Here is a 25,186-nt window from a genome sequence, read left to right on the forward strand (position 1 = left end):
GCTAAATATATATATATATATAACTATGACCAAAATTATTTTGTAAGCAATTATATAGTTTATTTTATGAGTATCTAATAATGTTTATTTAATTTTAGGTAAGAAAATTAAAATAATTTTTATAATTACTTATTTAAAAAAAGTAATTGGCTTATTAGTTTAATAAATATGTACTGTGATAGAAAAAAATAACAACTATAGTTAATGATAATTTAAATTTAAAAACTGATATTTAATTTATTGTTTATATTTACGTTTAGTTTAATATTATAATGGAAGTCGACTCGTTAAAAGCGTTAGTTTTGATTTAATTGTATGAGTATTAATTTTTACAAAACAATTATGTTGGAATGTATTGAAATACAAGAGGGCATAGTACGACAGGTTACTTATACAATTTTAGGTGAGGATTAATTATAAGTATTATGGTATTAAGTTTATTGTTATAAATTACATTTTAAGCGTTATTTGCTTTTGAACCCATGTTACTTTTAGAGCTTTATTAACCAATGCAATGATTATATATTTGTCATATTCTATAAAATTAATTTCAAAAGCTCATATGACTTAACATGGATACACGTCTAAGTCCTAAGACATTTGTTATAATAAAATTTTTAGTATAAAATATTCATTAAAATTTTGTTTATTGTAATATTATACATTATACTACAGAAAAATCCCTGGTGCACACTTTATTTTCGCGTAGGTATATTAAAAGTTTGAAATAAAGTATTTTGTAAATTAGGTATTAATATTATTGAGTATTTCATTCGGATACCTGAGTATATATATATAGTATAAATATTATTTTGTATTATTGAGAATAAAAAAATAATTAATTAATTTAATACAGTTAATATCAATTATTTTTATTTAATAGCTGTAAGAGGTTTTCAACTGTTGCTCGTATTAATGTAATAAGTACTTAATATAAAATTACATCTTATTCTAGGTAACGTGTGTACAAAAGTTATAAAAATCGAAAATTATAAGATTTTTTGATTGTATATGTTAAAGTGTCCTGGTGTTCTTTAACGATCGGCATGTGTTTGGAGTGGACGTGGCACAATGATGACGTGAAAACGGAATTCAATTGGAGTGCATTCGAAAATATGTCAAAAACTCTCATATACGCAGGGGCAATCATCAGCGCTGGACCAGCGGCGCTCGTTGCATCGATGCAGACGAAACTCAGAGAGGTGCTAATCATCGGGATATTTTTTACGCTCTGCGGGTCAATTGTGCTCATGACGTGTTCGACTAGCGCGTTGTCGACACTCGTTGCAGGACGAATTCTGCACGGTATGGGTGCTGGGATTGTGTGCGTTGTCGTGCCCAATTACGCAGCAGAAATCACTGAGCCGAAGTACAGAGGTGATCGTTAATTATAAAAATTATATTAGGGCTAGGATTTCTAATTATCAGCATATTTTTTTTTTTATGAATCAATTTTATGTTTTTAGTCCAAATACGTTGGTTGTCAGTTATATTCACGATTTGGTTCATACTACAGAATTTAATAAAACAATTTTTTTCTCTCATATTTTTATTAAAATGTGTAAAAAAATGAATGTAAAATCGTATTCATCTGATAAATGACTGTAATTATTGTTTTATATGTCATAAATATGTTATTTATATACTTACGTGGTTGGTTATACCACGGAAAAGATAAGATTCCATTTAAATGTTCTAGGCTTGTTAACTATTTAGTTGTTCTTTTAATAATCTTTGGTATAATGAAGTAATAGATACAACATTTTATATTTTTGCGTGATATTTAGTGTAACATTTATATTGGTAAACGATTTCGAAGCAGGACCAAAGTTCAAAGTGAAGGTGTTGAATTATGAAAATTTGTTGAAGAGTTATCTAGTGAAGTTTGCAAAACTGATGGTAAACTACTTCATTGTGTTATTTGTGATCAATTTTTATATGAAAATTATTTAATGTTTATAGAATTTAAATTATTTTTTTAAAATAATCTTCATATACTTTATTATTTTGTATTGCATATATGTAAATCCTAGCCCTAATTATAGTAATAACAATAATAATAATAATATGTATTTTATAGAGTCTACATGTTTTGTTATTGCGCGCGTTACATTTTAAATAACATGTGTTCTATGACATGTATTGTACGACACTGCCGCGTAAATGATAAACCTATTTAAAATTGTAAATCAATTATTTATTGTTTGTTCGATTTTTATCTTAGTTATTGAAATATTTGAGTACCCATAATTTTTGTAATTCATATTATATGAATATAAATAAAGATTGCAACCATAAGTGTAGTTATATACTTTGAAAATGAAAAAAAAATCTAAGCTTTTATTGTGACATATGAACGTAAAATTATTTTATATGTAAATATACAGATTGAGTTATTGATAACAGTAAACATGACCTATTGAATATATTAATATATATGTATTATATTGTACCTTGGTTAGCGTTTATAATTTTAATTATGGGTCCTAGGATAGTCGGTTTCATAAAAACTAATTTTTCGCTTATATTAATCATGACAAAAAAATGAATTATGATTACTAACATTTTTTGTTATTTGTCTGATTAACAGCTATTTATAAAAGGTTATAAATTAATGTTAATTATTCTATGTAGACGTGTTAATTGGTTTGCATCATGTACACTTGTTATGTGGTATGATTTTGTCACACATCGTCGACGAGTATAACATGGATTCATATATGATCATGGGAACTGTAGCTATGGCAATTTTAAACTTGATAGCATTATATGTCATCGAAGACCCACCATATTTTCAGCTGATATTTTATGAAAACCTGCGAAAGAGTGAATCGGATTGTAAATATATTGATTTGTCGAGCAATAGTTGTCACAGTGTAAAAAAAAAAATGCTATAACAATATATTATGGTCTCTGTGGACTATTGTATATTATTAATAAATGTATATTTATCGTTTCAGATGTTAAGAAAACGAGACATCGACAAAATAATATACTTATTTTCGATTTTCACGAAAAAACAATATTTTCGTCCATTGTTGGTTAACATCTGTTTAATAAGTATCCAACAATTTAGTGGTAACATTTCATTGATGTATAAACTACAATGTACATATGGAGTATTAGTATTTCCATTTAGTGGATTGGTATCAACTATGACTAGTATCTTAGTTATCCAAGTATTGACACCTTGTTACTGTTCGTCATCATTTATCATATATTATTGTTCAATATAGTTCACAAAATGTTGTATATTTTGTGGATTAATATAAATATAGGCGCAGTTCTACTACCGAACGTCAAACAAATTATAGTTATTTCCCTATTGATTGGTAGAAACTTTCAGACATTTTATTTATAGTTCAATTGCCGGTTGGAGACTTTGTCGATCGGCCACCACCCTAACTAATAGAACAGTAGACTATAGAGTCTCGGGACCTTTCAAAGACATCTTAATCCTGATTAGGAGTTCATACAAGAAGTTTTACGGAGTTTCAATGTAGAAGCTCCCTTGGCGCTTCTTTGTGTTATTAGGACACTTATATCGATTGCAGCAAGGTCGACAGTTAACTCAGTCTTTTGGGGGACATAGTGTTCACATATAACGAAAAAAATGTATTTCAATTTTAATTTTTTAATGTATTACAATAATATAACAAAAATTTACATATTAATATATTATTGTATATGGATAATAATATAATATAATATAATGTATAATAATATATCATATAGTTTTAGTACTAAATCAAATACAGTATTTAAAAATATTAAATTAAATTTATTATTATTTTTTAATGTAATGGACATTTAATCTTTTCGTTAAGCTAATATATATAATAGTTATATATATATATATATATATAAATATTTTATTTGTATCTTATTTAATTTTAAATGTAAAGTTTATTCATTATATATTAAAAAATATAATTTTTTTTTAAATTTTTAGCTCATTTCATCAATGTTTTGTTTACTAAGTCTCAGAATTTTGGGAAAGAAATATATATTAATCATCTCAGGACTTGGCATGGTAATCACTTTATTCTTGGTTAATAGCACGTATTATATGAATAGTATGGACTCGTTATGGTTACCAAGTTTAATCTTTATCTATATTATTTTTTATTCAATTGGATATGGTCCATTGCCATGGATTTTGATGCCTCAAATTTGCCCAAGAAAAGTAAGCTATAAATTTCAAATTTAATGTTTCTGTGTGTATATATAATATTATTCTTGGACCATTTTCCATAAATTTAATTTAAATAGTATATCATACTTTACAAATATTATTTATTTCTCAATTTAAAATTAGTTAATATATGAATTATTATTAAATCAATTTAATACCTTACGAAAAATAAATTCATATGTTAGTATGAAATATTATTGTAATGATTTTTAATTCAGTTGTATTTATCTATATATTTTTAGTCGAAATTGTGGACATCTGGCGTCACTGTAAGTCTATACGCTTTTTTGAATTTAATCATTAATCAACCGTTTATTGACATTAAAAGATATATGATATACATGCTAAGTGGAGTGGATATTTTTCTATTGATTTTTACTGTTGTAAGTACTATTGGTACTATTTTTGCATTTTTGTTCATACCAAAAATAAAAGACCGTATTCCGTCATAAAATGTGTGCGTTTTATCATTTAAGATTACAGATAAAAATAAACGAATTTTCCTACTTTTTTTTTATTTTACGTTAGTATAGTGTTTAATTTAGAAGGTTTACAAAGCTGTAAAAAGCTTTTAAAAAGGTCTTGACTTGGCAAAAAACCTCTCTACATTGTGATAAAGTTTGTAGATTTTGTACAACCATAATATAAAAACTGTAAAAATGCATAAGACCTCCGAAAAATATGAGATGTTAAAATGTAAGAAAAAGTACACTTTATAAATAAGTTTACATTAAGTTTCTGAGTTCTACAAGCACATCTCTTATGATAAGTATAGTAGATTAAATTAATTTAATAGTTAATAATTACTTTATATTGCTTTTTAAAATCAGTAACACAATAAACCAATCTAAATGGTCTATGATAAATACTGATTGTTTCGAAATAATATTTTTCATACACAAATATTATATTTTATAAATAATTACTAACAATACACAAAGATTAAGAAATTATTTTAAGACAATGATATTTCAAAGAATGCAAAATAAAAAGTACGATTAAATAATGTTTTAGAAAAATTCACAATTTATATTTGAATTAGTGAAATAAAGTCACAGTGAACTAAATCTCATAATAACTGTAGAATGTAAGGTGATCGTTATGTGCAGTATAATATAAACATTAAGAGTAGATATTTTATAATATTCACTAGATTCTGTGCACTTTTCTTAGTGAAAGTTAATGTGGTATAATTATTAGAGAAATATGAATTCAGAAAATTCACATTTCAATAAAAAAAATTGTTAGTTAAAACCACGAATAAATTAGGAAGTGGATATTTAAACGTTTATATTTTGTCTTAAAACTCAAATTTTTATATAAAAAACAAAAAACTCTTTAATATTATCGTAATAGTGATTGATAAAATGATTACGTCGTCATAGTTCTAAATTTCTGTAAATAATGGAAGGGGTCATTATAAGATCTAGAACCATTTCCATTTCCCAAAAATGTATTTTACGATTATAAAACCAAAACAATAATTTTAACATTTAATTATACCTCAATATGTTGAAATAATATGAGTATCTACATAACATATACTCAAAAATTTCATTAAAATTAACAATTACAAAAAAAAATTCATCTTGAAAAAATGGGTTTTTGAAAAAAATGTTATTATTAACTCAAAGTTGAAATACATATTAAATTTACTTTAGCTATGAACAGGTTCTTGTATACTGACCGAGACGATAAATATTTTACATTAACCCTTTTGGTTTCCTGTCGGGATGTCAAGTGTTTATTAATATTTGCCCCTTCGACTCCCGTGTCGGTTACATGGCGAGATGGTTCACTTGCAAACTGTGCGCATAACGAGAAAATTACATGATACCATAAATCTTAACTTATATACGAGGTAAACCACAACGACCTTCTGGATACCATCAGAACAATATGATCTGACTTAATAAATTATTATTTAATTGTAACATGTCTTCATAATACCACGGGCGGTTTCTGATTTGGATCTGATGGGTATGCAATGTTATGATCTTTTTCGTTAAATATTGAAGATATGCATTGTTTTAATTTTAATTCCAACGTTATCAATGGATGGAAATCGTTTTGTTTCAAATAATTTTCAAAGCAAAAACATAGGTATGTATAAACTATCAATCGGCATCGATCGAACTCTCGATATATGGAAAAACAAGGTTATAGGGTAAAAATGTGGCGATGGGTGTTATTCATGAAATATTTATGATTCACTTGATCGTACTTTTTTACCTCCACGATCGGTCTTAAAGAAAAGTGTTTTATAAACAACTATATACATAATTAACTCGATTTTACATGCATATATACCTAATATTAATTTCGACTCAAGGTGTAATTGTGTTATTGCAATATTATATTTATTTGTGAAAATATTTTATCAAAGAAAAATAGATACATAAAAAATCGATACACGTTAATAAACTGCTGGTACTTCACTATTATATAATTAGTTAATTCTTTATAATTAGCATACTTTTTAATAGTTTACCTATTTATTTTTTTATTTTATAAATAATAGTCATATCGTGATTTACATAATAATACTAATAATAGTTTTATTTTTATAACGTTCAATTATTATTAATAGTGCATATTGATTTTGTAATCAAATATCAAACAATATCGAGTTTTTTAACGATTTGATAATATACAGATACCTATAATATATTAATATATAACAACAATGTATTTAATTTAATTAGGATAATTTTCTCTTGTGATTCTTACTTTAAAACTTTTTTGTTTATATATAATTTTTATGAAGATTGGAAGATTGGTATGCCTGTATACTTTAAAATGATTAGTAAGAAACCAATATAAAACCAAATTACATTTAAACATAATAACTATGATTTAAAAAAAATTGAAATCCCATTGACTGAACACACCGTGTTAGTATTTGAACACTTCTAGCCCAGTGTGTGAACAGTTAATAACTAATAATTAACAATATTCACTGTTAATTTTTCATATTAGATAAATAATTTTCTTGAAATTAAAATATTTTTAAACGATGTTCAATTACTGGACGATGTTCAATAACTAGACGGTTCACCCTATAGTAGGTATATTATGCTGTATAGATTTCATTACTTTTTAATATAAAAACAGTTTATTTCTAATAAATAAAATAAAAAAAATATTTATTATTTAACATTAGCATTAGCATTCAGACGCATATAATTATATTACAATTTTAGAATAATACTTTGACTTTTTACGTTTACGTTTTAATGATTGTACGGGTTTTACAAATATTTTTTATTAATTTAAATTGATTAATTAGTTTTGGGTGTTTATAAACATGCATATATGTAGTTGATGCATAGTCAGTAATCAGATGAGTTCAATGCTTCAATGCAAAGAAATCCCAAGAGGAGATTTATGAATCCGTCCTTGTGTAATCGGACTAGAGAATGTGAATCGTATACATATAGTGCTATTTAGACATTATCTCCGGTATGCTCGATATATAGAAGAGCTTTCCGAAACGTTTTCTCTTGGTATTAAGGCATCGGTGAAATTCTGCCTCACGTATCCGGCATAGTTAGTAGATGTGCAGAATAGAGGGGGCGGATACGACCGGGGACTCATTTATTATTTACCGGAGCCACGAACGGGACGGTTTTAAGGCCGCTTGTGTGTTCTCTACCCCGGCCGTCGCTCGGTCCACCGAATAAAGTCCTTTTAATTCCTGTTCCCGAAGCCACTTTGCTACGACGAAAACCAAAAAGCCTTGCATTTCGTTGATGATTTTTAGTTTATAGTCTTCATCCTCCCTCATTTTTACTCTCGGGAGTTTTGTTCTCACTCGGGGGACTTTTTTTTTAATGTGTTGGCTAAATTGTTTCTTCTTTAAAGCAAGAATGAGAGAATTTAAAAAAATAAAATAAAAATGTTAAAAAAAAAAAATAAGAAAAAAAGACACCCTCGACTGAGCGAAGAAAGAAAAAATACGGTTCTTATTAATGTTCACTTTAATACAATACTGTCTGCAACGTTTAGGACCGCTTTTAACAGAAAGAAGGAAAAAAGTTTCTCAACAAGTGCTAAGTCGATTATACAAAACTCACATTTCTTAGCAACTGAAAGAATAAACCTCACCTAACGAGTTTTGACAAACTGATATAGATAGCTATAAAACTGTAATTACTAAGTACAATAAATATAAATAAATACAATTTATTGTATTGAGAAATTGATTTAAAGATTAATTGTTAAATTTGATACATTTTCTTAACCCTTTCCTTTAAACAACGCGTCTATTAACCTTTAAGCAGTACTATATTAGAGGTAAAAGATAACACGATATCTAAAATAATAGTCTACATATTTAAAATTGGCACGTTTATTGAAGCGTTTTAATGAATATTTTCTACAATTTTAAGATATAATACATAATATAGCTGTTATAAAGAAAACGTACATTGTGTCGTGGAGACCAGGTGTTGCACATGAATGAGGACGCATCCTCTAGGATCCGGCTCTGAAAATACGAAAACGGTGGTTAGATTTGTAGAAATACTCGGACGAGACCCATTATATTTATAAAAACTTAATATCTTTTTATATATTTTTTTTTTATAATTCTATAATGTTATATAATGCATGAATATATTTTACATATCATATGGAAAATTCAAAAGCACTACCAAACGAATGAGGTATTTCAAATAGTCTGTTATAATGTTTTATCATGTTTTGTATTTGAATTATTAATCGTTTCGGGTATATTGTTGTTATTTTTAACAATTAACCACACAATTTATAGTAGATACCTATTTACATGGGTACTTCGTACACAACCACTTCATATTTAACATAAATATATAGATGTAACAGTCATTTTCATATTAAAGTAAAGAATTTGGAAAAAATCTAATTATGATTATATTTTATGACAGTCATAAATAATGTATTTAAATATACCTAAGTATAATTAATTTAATAATTTATATATTAAATGAGTTTTCTCTTTTCTATAAGTATAATAGTATTCATTTCTATAAATATATAAGTCATACAAAATTAATAACATACATAAATCAATCATTTAATAGATAATTACATATTTTATTGAAAAAAGAAATCTAAGCACGAAAATATTGTATAAAATAATATTGTACCTATTGCAGATTATTGAACGCTATACGCTATACGAAATTTAAATATAAATCTATATCGTTCTATAGTTTACTTTAATTATCGTATCTAAATTGGATTAATAATTTTAAATATTTAATGTTTTTATAAGCATAAAATAAAGATAAAATATTTAGAAATACGCTTGTGTTACAATTGGTATACATAAACGACGATTAAACATTCACATTTTTAACGTAGAACGATCGCAATTTTTTTTTTTCATTTATTTATTTATTTATTTTGTCATTTATATTTCGATGCATTATACCTATCGGTAAAAATGTCAATATAATCACAGAACAGATTAAATTAAATCTATTTAACGATAGATATAATCTTAAATAATATATATTTATATACCTATTATTATATGCTATATACACATCATGGTATTACACATTTGGACACTCTGAAAAGACGCCCCATACGAATTATATTCTTTTACACATATTATATTATTGTTCATGTATTTCAAATACAACAGTGTAGTCGTACGACTAAATATATATGTATCTATATGTTATATGTGTGTGTGTATGTGTGTGTGTGTGTGTGTATATATATATATATATATATATATCCTACTTGACTAAATTGTGCATAAATCAAACGTACAGTGACACAAAAAGGGGTTTCTGTTATGTATAGTGGTAGTACCTATATATATACGGTGGCGGCGGCTGGATTTGCGTCACGTGTCATTTTCCCACTTGGAACGTCCGAGCTTCGGTGATGTGATAATCACTCGCACGTGTGTTGCATTACGCGCGTACTCGTAACGTGTACGAGGCCGGGGACGAGGGAAACTTCGCTTCAAAATTCAGTTAGTACTTGACAGACGGTCGTATACGCAAAATAATTACCACAACCCGCCGGCCGTTTAATATCATATACATGTATGTATACTATACATGCGTTGCGCTGTTTTGACACAGCAGTTACGTTATTATTATACTTGGCCGAGGTAAAATAAAAATAAAAAACTTTTGTGTTCACTTATAATATATCCGATGTGAGGGGGAATGTACAAAATTAAAAATCCTAAGTAATTAATGTAATTGTGTCAATTAGCATATAATGTGTTGGTGTAATATTAAACGCACCTGCATCAGGTTTTTATAGTTTTCCATCATAATTATCATCAGTTTCTCAATTACAAAAATACATGTTCAGGTACTAGCATACTAAACGTATATTTGCCATTAGACCAATTTTAGATGACCGAAATGATCCATATTTATTATTGATATGAACGATGTGGTTTCGAAAAAATAATAGTATAACATTAAAACACTAACTTTTAATGGAAATTACGGAATAATATAAGAAATAATAATAATAATATAATGATGTGAAATAAATTAAAACTGGTCCAACTATATTATATAGTACCTATATACACGGGTATAAGTACTAGCTATTAGCTATATACCTATACGTAAAATGAATAAAAAGTTGAAAACAATTATGATTTTAAGCTTATTATACATTATATTTCATAAATTATGAGTATACAATTATTGAATTATATAACTATTATACGTAAATATACTGTAAGGATTTTAGAAATTAATTAAAATTTTAATTTGTGTTTTTAAATGTGTATATAATTTAAATTGCATGTAATAGGTATAGTTTATTTATATTATATAATGATTTAATTTTGTTGTTGAAAAGTACGCATAGTAATGTTTTTTTCTAAAATATTATGTATTTTACCACAAATATCTAATATGTTTACCTAGTGATTTTATTAAAATATTATCAAGTTTCAATTTTTTATTAGCAAAGACTCCTCAAAAGGCATAAAAATAAATTTCTTATCATTGTATTGAGACTATAACTGAATTTTATTATATATTAAATAATAACTTAATAATCGTATGCATATCTATAATAGATATAAATATATATTTCATTATTTACAAACATAATATGGTAAAATGTTATTAAACAAAATTTATATTTTATAGAAACATACTTATATTAGTATATAATAATGATGTGCAATGAATAAACATTTAAAATGTAAAAATAAACTGTTTATCAAAAAAAAAACCCTAAAAGATTATTTTAATTTAAAACATAAAAACTATAAATAGAAATAAGTTACATTCAAATATTTCCTTATAAACTATTTCCCTAAAACTTAGTATAATAAACACTAAACAACGAATTTGTCAATATGACAAGGGTTATTTCAGTTATGTTGGTGGCAGCAGGTTGCAGGTATATAGAAAACCGATCAATAATAAATTAATGACCGCAACCTATGTTTCAGTCGACACGTACAGTTAAAATAAAAGGTTTATCCGAAACGTAAACGTTTAAAAAATATATATACATATTGTTTCATGCTCTGAATTTATTATAATTTTGGAATTTAGAAAATAAAATACTAATGAAAATATCCTACAACAAATGCAATACTTATATGTACTTACTACCTATAAAATAATATAAAAGTTGCTATTTTATCACATCCTAATGAGTTATGATGATTTTGGCTTAACTACATGATTATGTCCAAAGGAGGTTTTATTTATTTAATTTATATAATACAATATGATTATTATTTTTATAAGAACAAATAATTTAGGTATAAAACATTTTATGTTATGGCAAGGTATACGACAATATTATTGGTAATATAATTAAGTTATTATATAATATACATAGACATATTTATAGTCAGTTATCGTAGTTATATTATACTCTAGTATTCTACATAAAATAATATTATGTTGTTTTATCAAACATTTATTTTCTGAGTATTTAATGTTTATTCAGTCATATTCAACTAGGTAGAAAAATTATTGTACCGATTGTCGGTTTGTGTATTAAAATAAACTAATAATAATTTCCAAATGTTTGTGAAGTGGTAACAAACTAGATATCTTCGTAGAATAGTATATTATATAATTAAGTTCTTGTCAATTGTCAGCCTACTAAATATGTTAAACAATGTTATTTTTAAGCAAATATTTGAAATAATAATAATAATAATTGATTGCGTTGGTTCGAAAATGTCCTATATAATCGAAAATATGACTTATTATACTCGTATAATTAGTAATATTACCATTTACCATACGCATTGCGAAAAACGAATTGTTTTAATTAAGTGAATACCTTATATTATATTACATGCGTATATACAAACTATAGGTATTATATTTCTATACTTTCATTTGATCATATATTATAAAATTGCTTATTGGTTATTATAGTTTGTTTTGATAGTTATGTATTATAATATGGTAAAGATTTTTATCATGCGACACTGTAACAATTGGAGTTATGTCTAGTAAAAAATAGGTATAGATATTTTAGTTATAATTATTGACTATACTGTATATACATACAAACGTGAATTTAGATTGAATATCTGGTTGACTAGCGAAGAGAGTATTAATTTAAATATGTACCACATGTATTTATTTTGTATATTTTTAAATATTAAATAATAATTATCCTATAAAATACATCACTCGTGCGTTTATATTATTAGCATAATTTACTCTCTATTAGAATATGCGTCTGCACTTTGGGAATCTTTGACAATAACAAATTTATACTATTTAAAGCGATTTTATGGACGGTTTTTGCAGTCATCTATAGCTTAAATGTTCCAATTGACCATCCTTCGTATAGCTATACAATCTCTGCAATTTTGTTTGCGCTCGATCTTACCTCTTTAGCTAACAGGCGTAAAAGCCAACCTAATATTCCTGCGCATATTAATTGATTACCTGATTAATATTCCTTCATTGCTCTCAAAAGTGAATTTTAAAATTCTTTCTCATTTCAAAAAGTCTCAAATTCTCGGATCCGTTCTTTATAGTTTCACTCAACTATACCTGCAGCAGTGTAATAAACCCAGTCCTGTATCTAAATGATTTTTAAAAACGGTATAACGCCAAGTTTGTGTTTAACAATATACAATTTTAATTAAATCGTTGATGATTTTTGTAGAACCACGAAACTCATAATTATATAGTTGCGTAAAAGGTGGTAGAATGTTTTATTCGTTCCCTTGCCGTAAAACGGTGTTTGTGAGGTTTAACAACAGCTTGCTGCTGGTAGAAACACGGATTTGGTACGGTCAAATAATTGCGCATAATTGGATGCTATAATAGCATCGCTCTCATAGCCGTTTGTTACTTAAATGGAGATTTATTCCACGGACGGGTAGACGGTCTGTGTATATGGCGGGTGGTTAGGGGTATATATATGTATATATAATATAGCAAGGCTTTTGCAAGGGGAGATGGATGACGTGGATTCCATCGTAGCAGCATAGCCGAAAGAGAAAGATACGACGGGGGCGATTAATAAATTATTTAAGCGCCACCGCCAACGACATCAATCACTCTTTAGCGGTGAAGTGAGGTAAGGCCACTGTTGTGGGGAGAGGAAACACCGGCGGTAATTTGACGTTATTGGCCTTACCGGGTCCGTTTATTTCTTAAGACTTTTTATTTATTATTCCGCGGCACTTTACAGTTTATATATACTCTTGTCGCCTGTACACAAGATTATTATTTATATAAATGCGCAGATATGGCTCCTTTGCAGCCGCCGTCGACAGATGACATACAGCGAGTGACGCGTGTCACGGTCCGGATTCATTTTTGTCGAAAGTCTCGAGAGCAGAAAACGAAAAATAAAAAAGATATATAGTGCTAAATTTGATTAATTTTATATTTTTTATATTTGTGAAGATTGAGTAATGAAATGCTTGCAGTCTGCACTCTGTAATAGCTTCAGGCGCACGCCAATTACACGAATTGTAATAAAATGTGAATTAATGCAATTCATAATATTTTGTATTATAATGTTAACATAACAAAAAGATTTTTTAGTTAAATATGCAAGTTGTATATTTGTATGTATATAATATATTATATACAATATTATTGTATAAATAATACAATGTTGTTATATTAAATAATAGATTGGTGAAGTATACATATAATATACCTAAAATAGATCAGCTTTCATTTTGTTCACGAGGACATGAGTTATGTTTCAAAAGCTCATAGCCTTAAAAAAAACCTTTTTGTGGATGTTTTTAGTATCTGCAGTATTGTATAGTGTAGTTGAGGTATGGTTAATATAGTGGTGATACACTGATATGATACATACGTATAACTATAGAAAATAATATATCAATATAGATAATATAATATGTTATATGGAAGTATAGCTACGTCTACGTATAGTTAATGACTAATGTTATGATTGACATAATATACATTTAAACTGATAAGTAGATAAGTCCTATACATAATAATCAAATATTAAAACTTTCACTGTAGGTCACAATTTGAATAATTTGTAAGTTGTAACTTATCATAAATTATTTATAAAAAAATTGTCTGTAGTATAGATATTATAACTATGAAAAAAATCAATTATAAATACTTTTTATCAAAGTCAGTGACCTATTTTTTCATTTTTTTTTTGTGGTGAGGTGGTTATTATAAGGAATAATTTTTAGACTTTTATAAAATGCTATAAAATAAATTAATGTTATGATCACTAAGATTGTATATACATAGCTCAGTACACAATGTCAAAATGAAATCACCCATTGGTGTATAAGAATAGGGATGCCGTATGCTACGCAAAAACGTGATACCTACCGTTAAAAAAATATTTGAAACTAAGGAGAATAATATAATATTTAAAAAAAAATTAAAGTGGATAGCACTGTAGAAAATTCTTAAGCAAAATACATAGGAATGCAGGTATGTGAATAAAAAGAATGAATATTTATGGAATCTTAAGCCCTGTATACTTTGACCGCTGTCTTAATACCTTAGTATTCTTTTGCATTATACGATAATATATAGTCTATACATTATAGGGCATATAAGTAGGAAGCTGGTAATACAATATATACACGAACCTTTAATCAATAAATATAATAAATTTAGGTTAAAAATTGCTTACATATAATTTAAATTTTTTGGTATATTTGTGTATTATATATATATATATATATATATGTATGTATATAATACTACGTGCGGTGGTCACTTAGTACGATTGAGTTTCGTTTGCTGCAGCAGTGATCAACGTGTGTAGTAGTACCTATACCTACGATGCGCACAAGTCTTATATTATAGGTTTACCCTTTACCGATACATAAAGACTTGGACGTGTATATCATCTTATATTTATCGAATATAATAATATTGTATATTTTACATGTACACCGGCCATATTTATGTATACTATTATTATTATGTACAGGTGTGCATGTAGTATATATTGCAGTAGTAGGACAGTACATTTCTTCATATATATATATATATATATATATTGGTGTGCAAGTGTGCCTGTATAACGAATATATATATAATAAATAGATGCTGTATATAAATGTTATGACCGTGAGATCGGACGGGCGCGCATAACAACACTGGCAGGCCGACATAAAAAGTACGTTTTACACGCGCGCTGAACGGAAAGTAAAAAATCGACCAGCGGATAACCAACTCACAGAGCAACACTCCACCGGACGGCTGTAAATATATATATATTATATTGTACGCACTATAGAGTCATCGTATTTATATAAATTATGTGCGTATAAATAAAAGAAATAATATAATATAGCACGTGGTTATCTCGGACCTGCGGGCACACTTATACACACACACACACCTATATATATCTACACCACGTGTGTAAGGGGTTTAGTATAAGAATTTATATTATATATATATATATGTACATAATATATACATACATAGTATACCCTCCACAGCGGTGTTCGTTTATATCGTTTAATAAATTGGAAACCCAACTCGGGGTACACGTGCGGAATACCAAAAACCGTTTATATATACGCGTCTCGTCCGCATAAATTCCACATCGAAAAGTCTATATATTATATACCTATTCAAACGCTTTCATTATATATATATATAAGTATACGCGCACGTAAGAGTGTTATATATAAATGTATACTCGGATGGGTACATATATGTATATATTATAACATATAATATATAACCGTGTGCCGTCTTCGTTTACCGTCGTCGCCGACTTCGGACGTCGTCGCGGCGCGTATATTAAAAGCAGCCGACCGATATAGCAGCAGTATTCAGTGGTCTTGCATTCCGGTCACGGAAACCAATTCGCGGGCGAGTTATATAATACATATACATATACATATATATATATATATATATACAGTGCGGCGTTCGCGCACCTTCGGTCGGTCGGTCTAGCCGGCTGGCGGGGCGGGGCGGGAGGAAGGGCGCGCGCCCGTGAAACGCCACCGTCGTCGTAGACGCGCGGCGCGCCGTTACGCCGAAAACGGTATAATATTAATAATAATAGTAATGCGGCGGCGGTTAGCCGGGCGAGTGGGGGTGGAGCGCCGATGGACCAATTGACGAGCGGCGCGCGTGAGACCAACTCTCCGTCATCGATCTCGGGCGCCATTTGCTGCCCACCCGTCCGCCCGTCCGACCGCCGTCCGTCCGGCCGGCCGCGGAGACTCATCGTGCTGCCGAACGACGACGCGACGTTTTTATCGGGACGCCGCAAATTGATCGTTCCGTACGCAAACGGCGGTTTAACGTAAGTGCTCCGTACACGCGGTCGTACCACGCGTATATATATATATATATATATGGGTACAACAATCTCCGTGGATGTACACCGGTAGATCCGTCGAATCTCGTGTAATATATAGAACACTATCGTTATTATTTCAAAAGCTATTCGCGTTTTTGAAAATATTTTTATTACACAACCTCGAGTGGTTAAAAAATAACGATCCTCTAAACAAATAATAACGTATTTTTATTATTTTTTATCGAAATCTATTTTTTTTATTTTGTTTATCTTTTTTAATGACAACATGCCAATTTTTAATTACATATTCCTCGATACAAGCAGAATATTTTTTTGAGTTCTTCGACGTTTTATAAAAATACAATTGCAGGGATACACCGAAAATTGTTAGTTTCATCTAAACTAATAATGAGCTATATTATACTTGTCTAAAATTTAATTTTGGTTGATCGAAATACACTGAAAAACAGCCTATTTCGGAATATAAAATTAAAAATTTATAATATGTTATCATTCAAAAGAGTAACAAATTCTTAACTTAAAATCATGTTGAAGAAATATTTTCAAAAACGTTATAACGAGAGTCGTATGTCAATCATTGGATTATCTGTATAGTGTATATAAATATTACTTATTTTTACATTTCTCTGCAGCACACCTCTGTATATGGATACACGAGTATATAATGGCTCTCACATGCATGTCTCAGTACTTTTACTTCAATGTATTTTATTTTTTTATTTCATTAATTGTACGAACCTTAGTTATATTCTATTTATACATATTATATAGGTAGCCTGAAGGTAGAAAATTAATGTTTTTGCAATTTGTTTAGGTTTATACAATTTATAATACACCTGTGTAATAGTATTTTATACAATAAAAAATAGTATATTAATATAAACATTTAAAACTGCACTAATATTGTAAGCCTACAATCTACGTCGCTGTACGTTACGAAATTTGTGTCATTTGTGCATCCACGCTTCAAGGTATAAATATTACATCTCATATCATCTCTGTACGTCACGCATCGTCATACGTCGTCTATATACAATAACGTGTAGTATATTTGTATACATAATAAGGCTGCTTATACACATTGCATATATTATAATGTATATATTATTATAGTATAATATGGTAGTATTTGTAGTAAGTATGCACGATTAGTATGATCATATATTATCCATATATGCTGATACACACCTCTTGTCTAAATTTGAAACCTAAACCTATACTTTGCAGATCTTCTATAATTATAGTGTGTACCTAAGTTAGGTAATCTAACCAATTACAATTATTCTCACAGAAATATTTTGTTGTTTTAAAATATGTATTAAAACACTATACATTCTACATGTTAAACATAATACAATTGTATGCTATATGCATTATATTCAAGGATTCTTTAAAAATATAAACGTATAAGCGAATTATAAAAGTTCTTATTTTTTTATTATTTGCCTAATATTTTTAAAAATATATGTGTGCGTTTATAAACACACTATAAAAGTTAATACTTTTACTGTTAAATATTTTTTTTAAATATGAGGTAAATAATAATCGTAGAATAAAATATTTTAAAAACTTATTTTTTTGATCATTATTAATACAAACTTGTTAGATTTACATAAATTTACTTACAGTATCGACCTGCCTCATGATTGGACCCCAGTAATTTTAAAAAAGCTTCAAAGCCCCAACAAACTTGTAAACAATTTTAACTGCCTTTTAATATACATTACAATAAAAATATTTTACTTTTTAATTAAAAAATAATACATTATACTTTAAAACAATTGTTATTACTAAAAAAATGTATAATCAACAATGTCTTTCATTTCTAAACAACAATATTATACAACAGCAGTGTACAAAATACAAATTGTCCATTCACGCAAATACGCATGTGTGTGTTGACCGAAACTTTTTTCATATAAATTTTCATATAATATATTTTCAAATAATGTATCTACCTAATATAGTTTATTCAGAATAAATTTTTCTATCACACTATACTATGTGGTGGGTACGATATATCATACATAAATACCGTGATACATAAACCTACTTATTAATGTGATAATTTTTGTACTTTATTATGTCCGTTTTTCTAAAAACTACTGTTATAGGTACTAATAAAATACCTTTTGAGAATAATCCAATCCAATTTATAAAATAAGAAAATAATTGTTTCCGATAAAATTTAAAAAAATGTACGGTTTCAATGAAATTTTCTGAAAAGGAAATTACATAAAATCATACAATAACTATATTATATGTATTAAATTTGATAAGTTTATTACAATTAAAAGTATTACTTCTATAGTTATCTTCAAATTTTTATTTGTATTTACGATCGTAAATCCGAAATAGTACTGGAAGTTGGTACAATGATGCGTATTAAAATTTAGACTTTATATGGTGCATATGCGAATATAATATAATAGTGCCCGCAAACACTGCAGTGTTTATTATCCACCAATAAATTTATTTTTAATGCATTTTTACGCGTATATGTAGGTTATAGGTATAGGTACTTATCAATATTATTTAAACGTATCTAACGATTTAGTTTGATTGTGTTGTTAATTGTTTGAACTAAATAAAAACCATACGTATTAGATACGCGTACAGGGGAAGTATAATAAAATGTAATTGAAGAGCGAAATCGTCTTGTTAAAACTGATCGACTGTAGTTAATTTAAAAGTTTTAATACTTAATTAATATTATTATAACATATGCAGATAAAAATATATGTCATTATTATTAATCGTTTCAGTTTAAAATATATACGTAGTTTATATACATATTATGTAAACAAATATTTATACAATAATAATATATATAATATAAATGATATAGCGTGATTTTATATTAGGTACATATTAAATATATTACAACTTACTAACATTTATGCATTATTTGCGTCATATGTTGCAAGTGAAAACATACTCGTACATAATATTAATTGACTGTATATAAGGATGTGACCCATTTATAAAAAGTTATTTAACTATGATTTCTTTTTTTAGAGAATATTTATAAAAAAAAATTAAGAGGGCCAGAGGTATCTACAACTATAGATACAAGGTATATTTAACTAACCTGATTTTTTAAATTTACAAAATATCAATAATCTAATTTCGCTGGTTTGTTTATTGTTCATAAAATATATAAGTACTTATGTATATAAATCAAAATATTGCATGTTCCTATACGTCTTATATTTTTATACACACTGTAAAATTCTACTTAAATTATAAATTTGTGTAAGTTTAAGTATATGTAGAACGTGGATGTGCGTATATATATATATGTGATACGTGGTATAATATTGAGCTATAAGCAAAAATACTAAAGGAACTAATATAGTTTAAAAATAGGTAATTAAATAATTACCTATAATATACTAGCTAATTACTACTATTCTATAAATATGAATTCATATACAACATCTGCAATAATATAAATAGGTATAAATATTTTTTGATAGATAATGTATATTAATCAAATATAGGTACTATACTTACTGCGTGCATTACAATTTATATCGAATTATAGTAAATATACAATACGCATATTATTATTATAAATAATTTAGAGAGTTTAGTAAACTAGAAAATATAAGTATATCAAAATAAATATAAGATAAGTAAGTATAATCAATTTATAGTTTTACATAATTATTTTTTTACTATGCATATAGAAACTTTTCTGCATGATAATTTTTTTTTTAAATTAATTTGAAATTTTTTTTCTGAAGGTCCACATTTCTATAAACAATCACAATAACACAAAAATAAATAAATAATAATAAAATATTAGTATAATTTAATAATATATATATTTATTTAAAGAATTATATATAAGGTAAATCTATACCTAACTTAACCTCTTACATAAATAGATATTTACATTAACACACTATAATAGGTACATCTTTTATAATTTTGTATTAGGTAATCGTAAATATATTTTTAATCTAAATATGAAACATTAAGATCAGGTTTAAAAACGTGCTTTTTCTTATATATATAGATACCAATATATAAAAAATAAAAAATTTATATTTTATATTAATTAAAGTTATAGATAACATCAATAATTTATTTCACGCATAATTTGAAGTCAATAAAAAACGATAATCTTTTAATTAATTTGGATATTTTATTGCTTTTTATCGTTATCATTTCACCATAGTATATTCTAATATTATATTAAGTTCAAAAGGAAAAATTAAATATTTTTGAAATTTTGAAATTCACAGTATTTGAATACATTAGGTAAATATATACATATTTGATATTACCTATAACGAATGGAAAACTTTATGTTCCCTCGAACATTATAATAATAATATACATATAGTGAATAACATATGTAACATAGTATATTGTTGATGTATGTGTTGTTTTGTACAAGTAGGGTCGAAATCGATAAACGAATATACGAACGAAAGTTCACAAATAAATACAAACTTTTCGTGTATATATTTTATACTCTCCTATATCGTGCTGAACCGAAACACTCGTTTAACTTATCTTCGCTCTCATAAAAGTCGTATAACATTTGGTATTATTTCTGTTCAACCAATTTATGATTTTGTAAATGTTTTATATTTTCTGGTTTGATTTTATTTAAAACAATAACCATGAGAATCATTTAATAAACTATAAATAAAACATATAAAATAATAAACATCATTCGATATTCAATGATTTATTTGATGTGAATTTTATTGATAATAGTATACAAATATTTTAAACGCTTCAGCTGGACTAGCTATTATAGAGATCAACAATAAATTGTTTATTTTATCATGGCTGGAAATAATTCTACTGAGCAACATGTATGTACAAAAATATACGGTATAAATTTATTATAGTTTAGGTTTCTCAATATATATATATATCAGGATTGCAGAATTATAATAACTTTATTTATCATATTTTTCTAACCTTAAATTTTATTTATAAATGTAAAATGTTTTTAAAAAACAAATTAAATATAATAACATAATGATATTAATATTTATGAGATATCACCAACATGTTCTTTAAATATAGAAACAAGTTAATAAACTAATTTATTATAATAAGTATGTTTACAAATATAAAAAAATAATTATTATTATTATTACGTTGTATTGCCTATACTTTAAGAAGTTCTGGATTTTTTGACATTTATTTTGTAAATATAACTTTACACTTTTGAGAATTTACTTATTGATTCCAAAAATTATCTGTGATAACATATAGGCATCTACTAATAATAAATATTTTCTGTTTCAAAATATGTCTAATATGATTTATATTTAAGTGCCTATATACCTATATAGTACTTATAACAAATTGACTAATTATTTAATTTTTCTCCTAAGTCTAAAAAACAGAATCAAACTTGCTGTCATCCAATCAGTATAGTAACTGATGAATTTACAAATTATTTAGAAAAAACTGGAGTTATTGCTAAAGTAACTGCTGTGTTAAAGTTGTTGTACGAAATGAATGAAAAACCGGTTGACCCTCTCGAGTATTTATAACAAATTTCTTAATGACACGTATAATGTTTATTGTTTATTTCAATAATTTATAACATCAAAATTATGTTCTGTAATAACACAAAATATGATATTATTTAATTTATAATGTTCTATAGGAAATTAAAATGTTGAGAGGTTAAATTGATTAAAAACTGAAAGTAAATATTCCAGACTATCTGTCTGTGGTGTTAATTAATTAAATTCATAAATTTTTATTAATTATACAAATTATACTTTTATTCTACATTGATTCAAACTTTAAACCTTGAAAACTGATCATCAGAACTTATTTTTTACTTATTAGTTGTTTTACCTGCTGAACTATATAAACTTTGGTAGGTTAAATCGTAAAACCTGCCATAACTTGGCCGTTTAAACAATGAGGCAAGTGAAGTTTATAAAATATTTTACCTAGGTGTGTTGATATTTGAATTATTTAAATAAAGGTTATATACACATGTAGATACTATATAGTTGTTATATTTTATTCATTAAACGTTTTACCATTATACAAGCATAATAATAACATATTATAATTTTTCTCTGATAAATTTAAAAATACTACAAGTAAATATAGGATTTAAGGATTTTAGATTGTATTAAAGAACTATTACCTAGATTATATAGTTTTAGAGAAATACGAGTTTTTTTGGTTATCAGATTTTCGAATTTTTATAATCTTAAGATGTTCAAGCAATACTTTAAAAATTAAATTTAAATATTACTTAAATTAAGTATTATTTTTAATTTCCCAATTCAAAATTTTGAAAATAAAACAATAAAACCTATAGAAGCCTGCCGATTTTTGAATAAGCCATGGGGCATTTAATATATTGGTTTTAATTTCAATACTTTTTAAAAATAATAATACTTAACGATGAAACGTAAAAAGGAAAATTACTATTCTTTAAGACTCTATGTATCTTACTATTATAGCGATATAATATACATAGTATGTATTTTAGCTTTTTTTATATTATTAAATAACAAATTTTGTTCATATACCTCTAATAAAAATAAATATTAGTCTTTTATCATTTACAGCTAAAAATAATTTATAAACCTAGTTCTAAGTGAAATGTTACAACTTCAAATATATAATACCTACCTATGTGACACTAAATATATACACTATTTTAAATAGATTTATACGTATGAATATGACTGAAGTTGTCCCAGAAAAGGTAGAGTTAACAAAGTTAGAAGAAGAGTATGATGACGTGATGCAACAGATTGCCATACTTCAACAAGAGAACATGAGCATGATGAACAAATTAAAGGAATTAGAAAGAAATGAAACGAATTCCGAAGAAAATAGTGTAATTATTGATTTAAGTAATGATATGAATAGTCACGAAAATGCTTAAAATATAGACTTCTATTTTTATATTTTAGTACTTATTATAACTTATGTTTTTTTTAAGATAGAAATAAAATAATATGAACATTTATAAAAATATTTAAAAGATTAAGATACAATATATCTTTGACTTTCAGTTTCTACATAGCGTGATAAAATATGCTATTCGATTTTTGCGTTATATAGTGTTATAATACTAGGTGTACATTTTTTTTCTTAATAAGTTGGTACCTTACACGTGTAAAAAAGAACTTGTTAAATTCATATAAATATCAAAATATAGTAATTTAAAAATATACAATAATCTGTAGTTATAATAATATAATTATAGTTGAATAAAGAAAAAAATTATTTTGTTGGAAGGAAAACTTATAATTATGAACCTAATATTTATACTTATTCAATATGGTAATTAGACTTTATACCAAAAAAAGTAACGCATCCTTAATGTATAATTACAAATAAATTAAAAGTATATTTAAATCTTTCCATAGCTTTATAACATAAAATTACTCAACAAGCATCATTCTAGTTAATATTTTATTCAATAAATTAAATAGTAGGTATCTAGTTATATAGGATACTTCGTACTTTCACTTCAAGAAATTAACTTTACGGTTAATTTCAAATATTAATTATGCACTCATAATATTATACCTACCTACATAATAATATATAGCTATTATAATTATTTTACAATAAACGGTTTTATTTTTTTGAGCAGAAAAAAATGTATTCAAATTTAACATATTAAATAGGGAAATTATCGCTTGCTAGAAATCAATCGATGATCGTATTTTAGAAATATAGTTTTCTTAAATTTTTACTGTGGAAAATTATCATTTGAAAAGAGCTAGTATAATTGTAGTTATTTTTTCATAAATTATTGATAATTTTCGTACTCCTGACCTAATTGTTTTTTGAATTTATATAATAATTTATCATTATGGGTATATAAAAATGACAGTCACTGATGTGAGCGAGTTAATTTGTATTTATTTATTTTTAATTCGTCATTTATCAACTATATAGTGCCTATTACTTCACAGAACTACAGAAGAGAAGATTAAAAGTATTCGTTTTTAGATAAAATAAATGTTTGTTGATTAATACTTAATAGTGATATAATTAGCTCATATGTAGAATGAATAAAATATTAAAAAAAATTAAAAATTATAATTTATTTATGACATTCTATTAATTTAATATTTAATTTTCAACGTAATATTCTTTGTAAAAAAGTAATAGGTATTTATACATTGTATAATACTTATAGATTTTATTCTTCTTATAAATTAATAATTTAGTAACAATTGTTTGAATTTTCATATTAAGTAA

The 25,186-nt window shown here is 26.2% G+C and overlaps 2 protein-coding genes across 3 annotated transcripts in view; one reads left to right on the forward strand and one right to left on the reverse strand.

The window, feature by feature from the left end:
• The window catches only part of LOC113556546 (inhibitory POU protein), a 35,672-nt gene that overhangs the window by 8,698 nt on the left and 1,788 nt on the right, over positions 1-25,186 (reverse strand). Inside the window, exon 2 of one of the 2 annotated variants that reach the window (XM_026961568.1) lies at positions 8,625-8,684. The exons of the other annotated variant lie outside the window; for it this stretch is intronic. Within the exon in view, the coding sequence (XP_026817369.1) occupies positions 8,625-8,684 (60 nt within the window). The remainder of the gene's footprint in view (positions 1-8,624; positions 8,685-25,186) is intronic. 2 annotated transcript variants of the gene reach the window in all.
• LOC113556558 (facilitated trehalose transporter Tret1-2 homolog) lies at positions 343-4,647 on the forward strand. The gene is made up of 6 exons (XM_026961589.1): positions 343-403; positions 1,021-1,377; positions 2,635-2,876; positions 2,961-3,170; positions 3,953-4,186; positions 4,438-4,647. The coding sequence occupies exons 1-6, from the start codon at positions 343-345 to the stop codon at positions 4,645-4,647; spliced, it is 1,314 nt and encodes a 437-aa protein (XP_026817390.1).

Source organism: Rhopalosiphum maidis, chromosome 4, assembly GCF_003676215.2.
Source record: "Rhopalosiphum maidis isolate BTI-1 chromosome 4, ASM367621v3, whole genome shotgun sequence".
Taxonomy (NCBI): Eukaryota; Metazoa; Arthropoda; class Insecta; order Hemiptera; family Aphididae; genus Rhopalosiphum; species Rhopalosiphum maidis.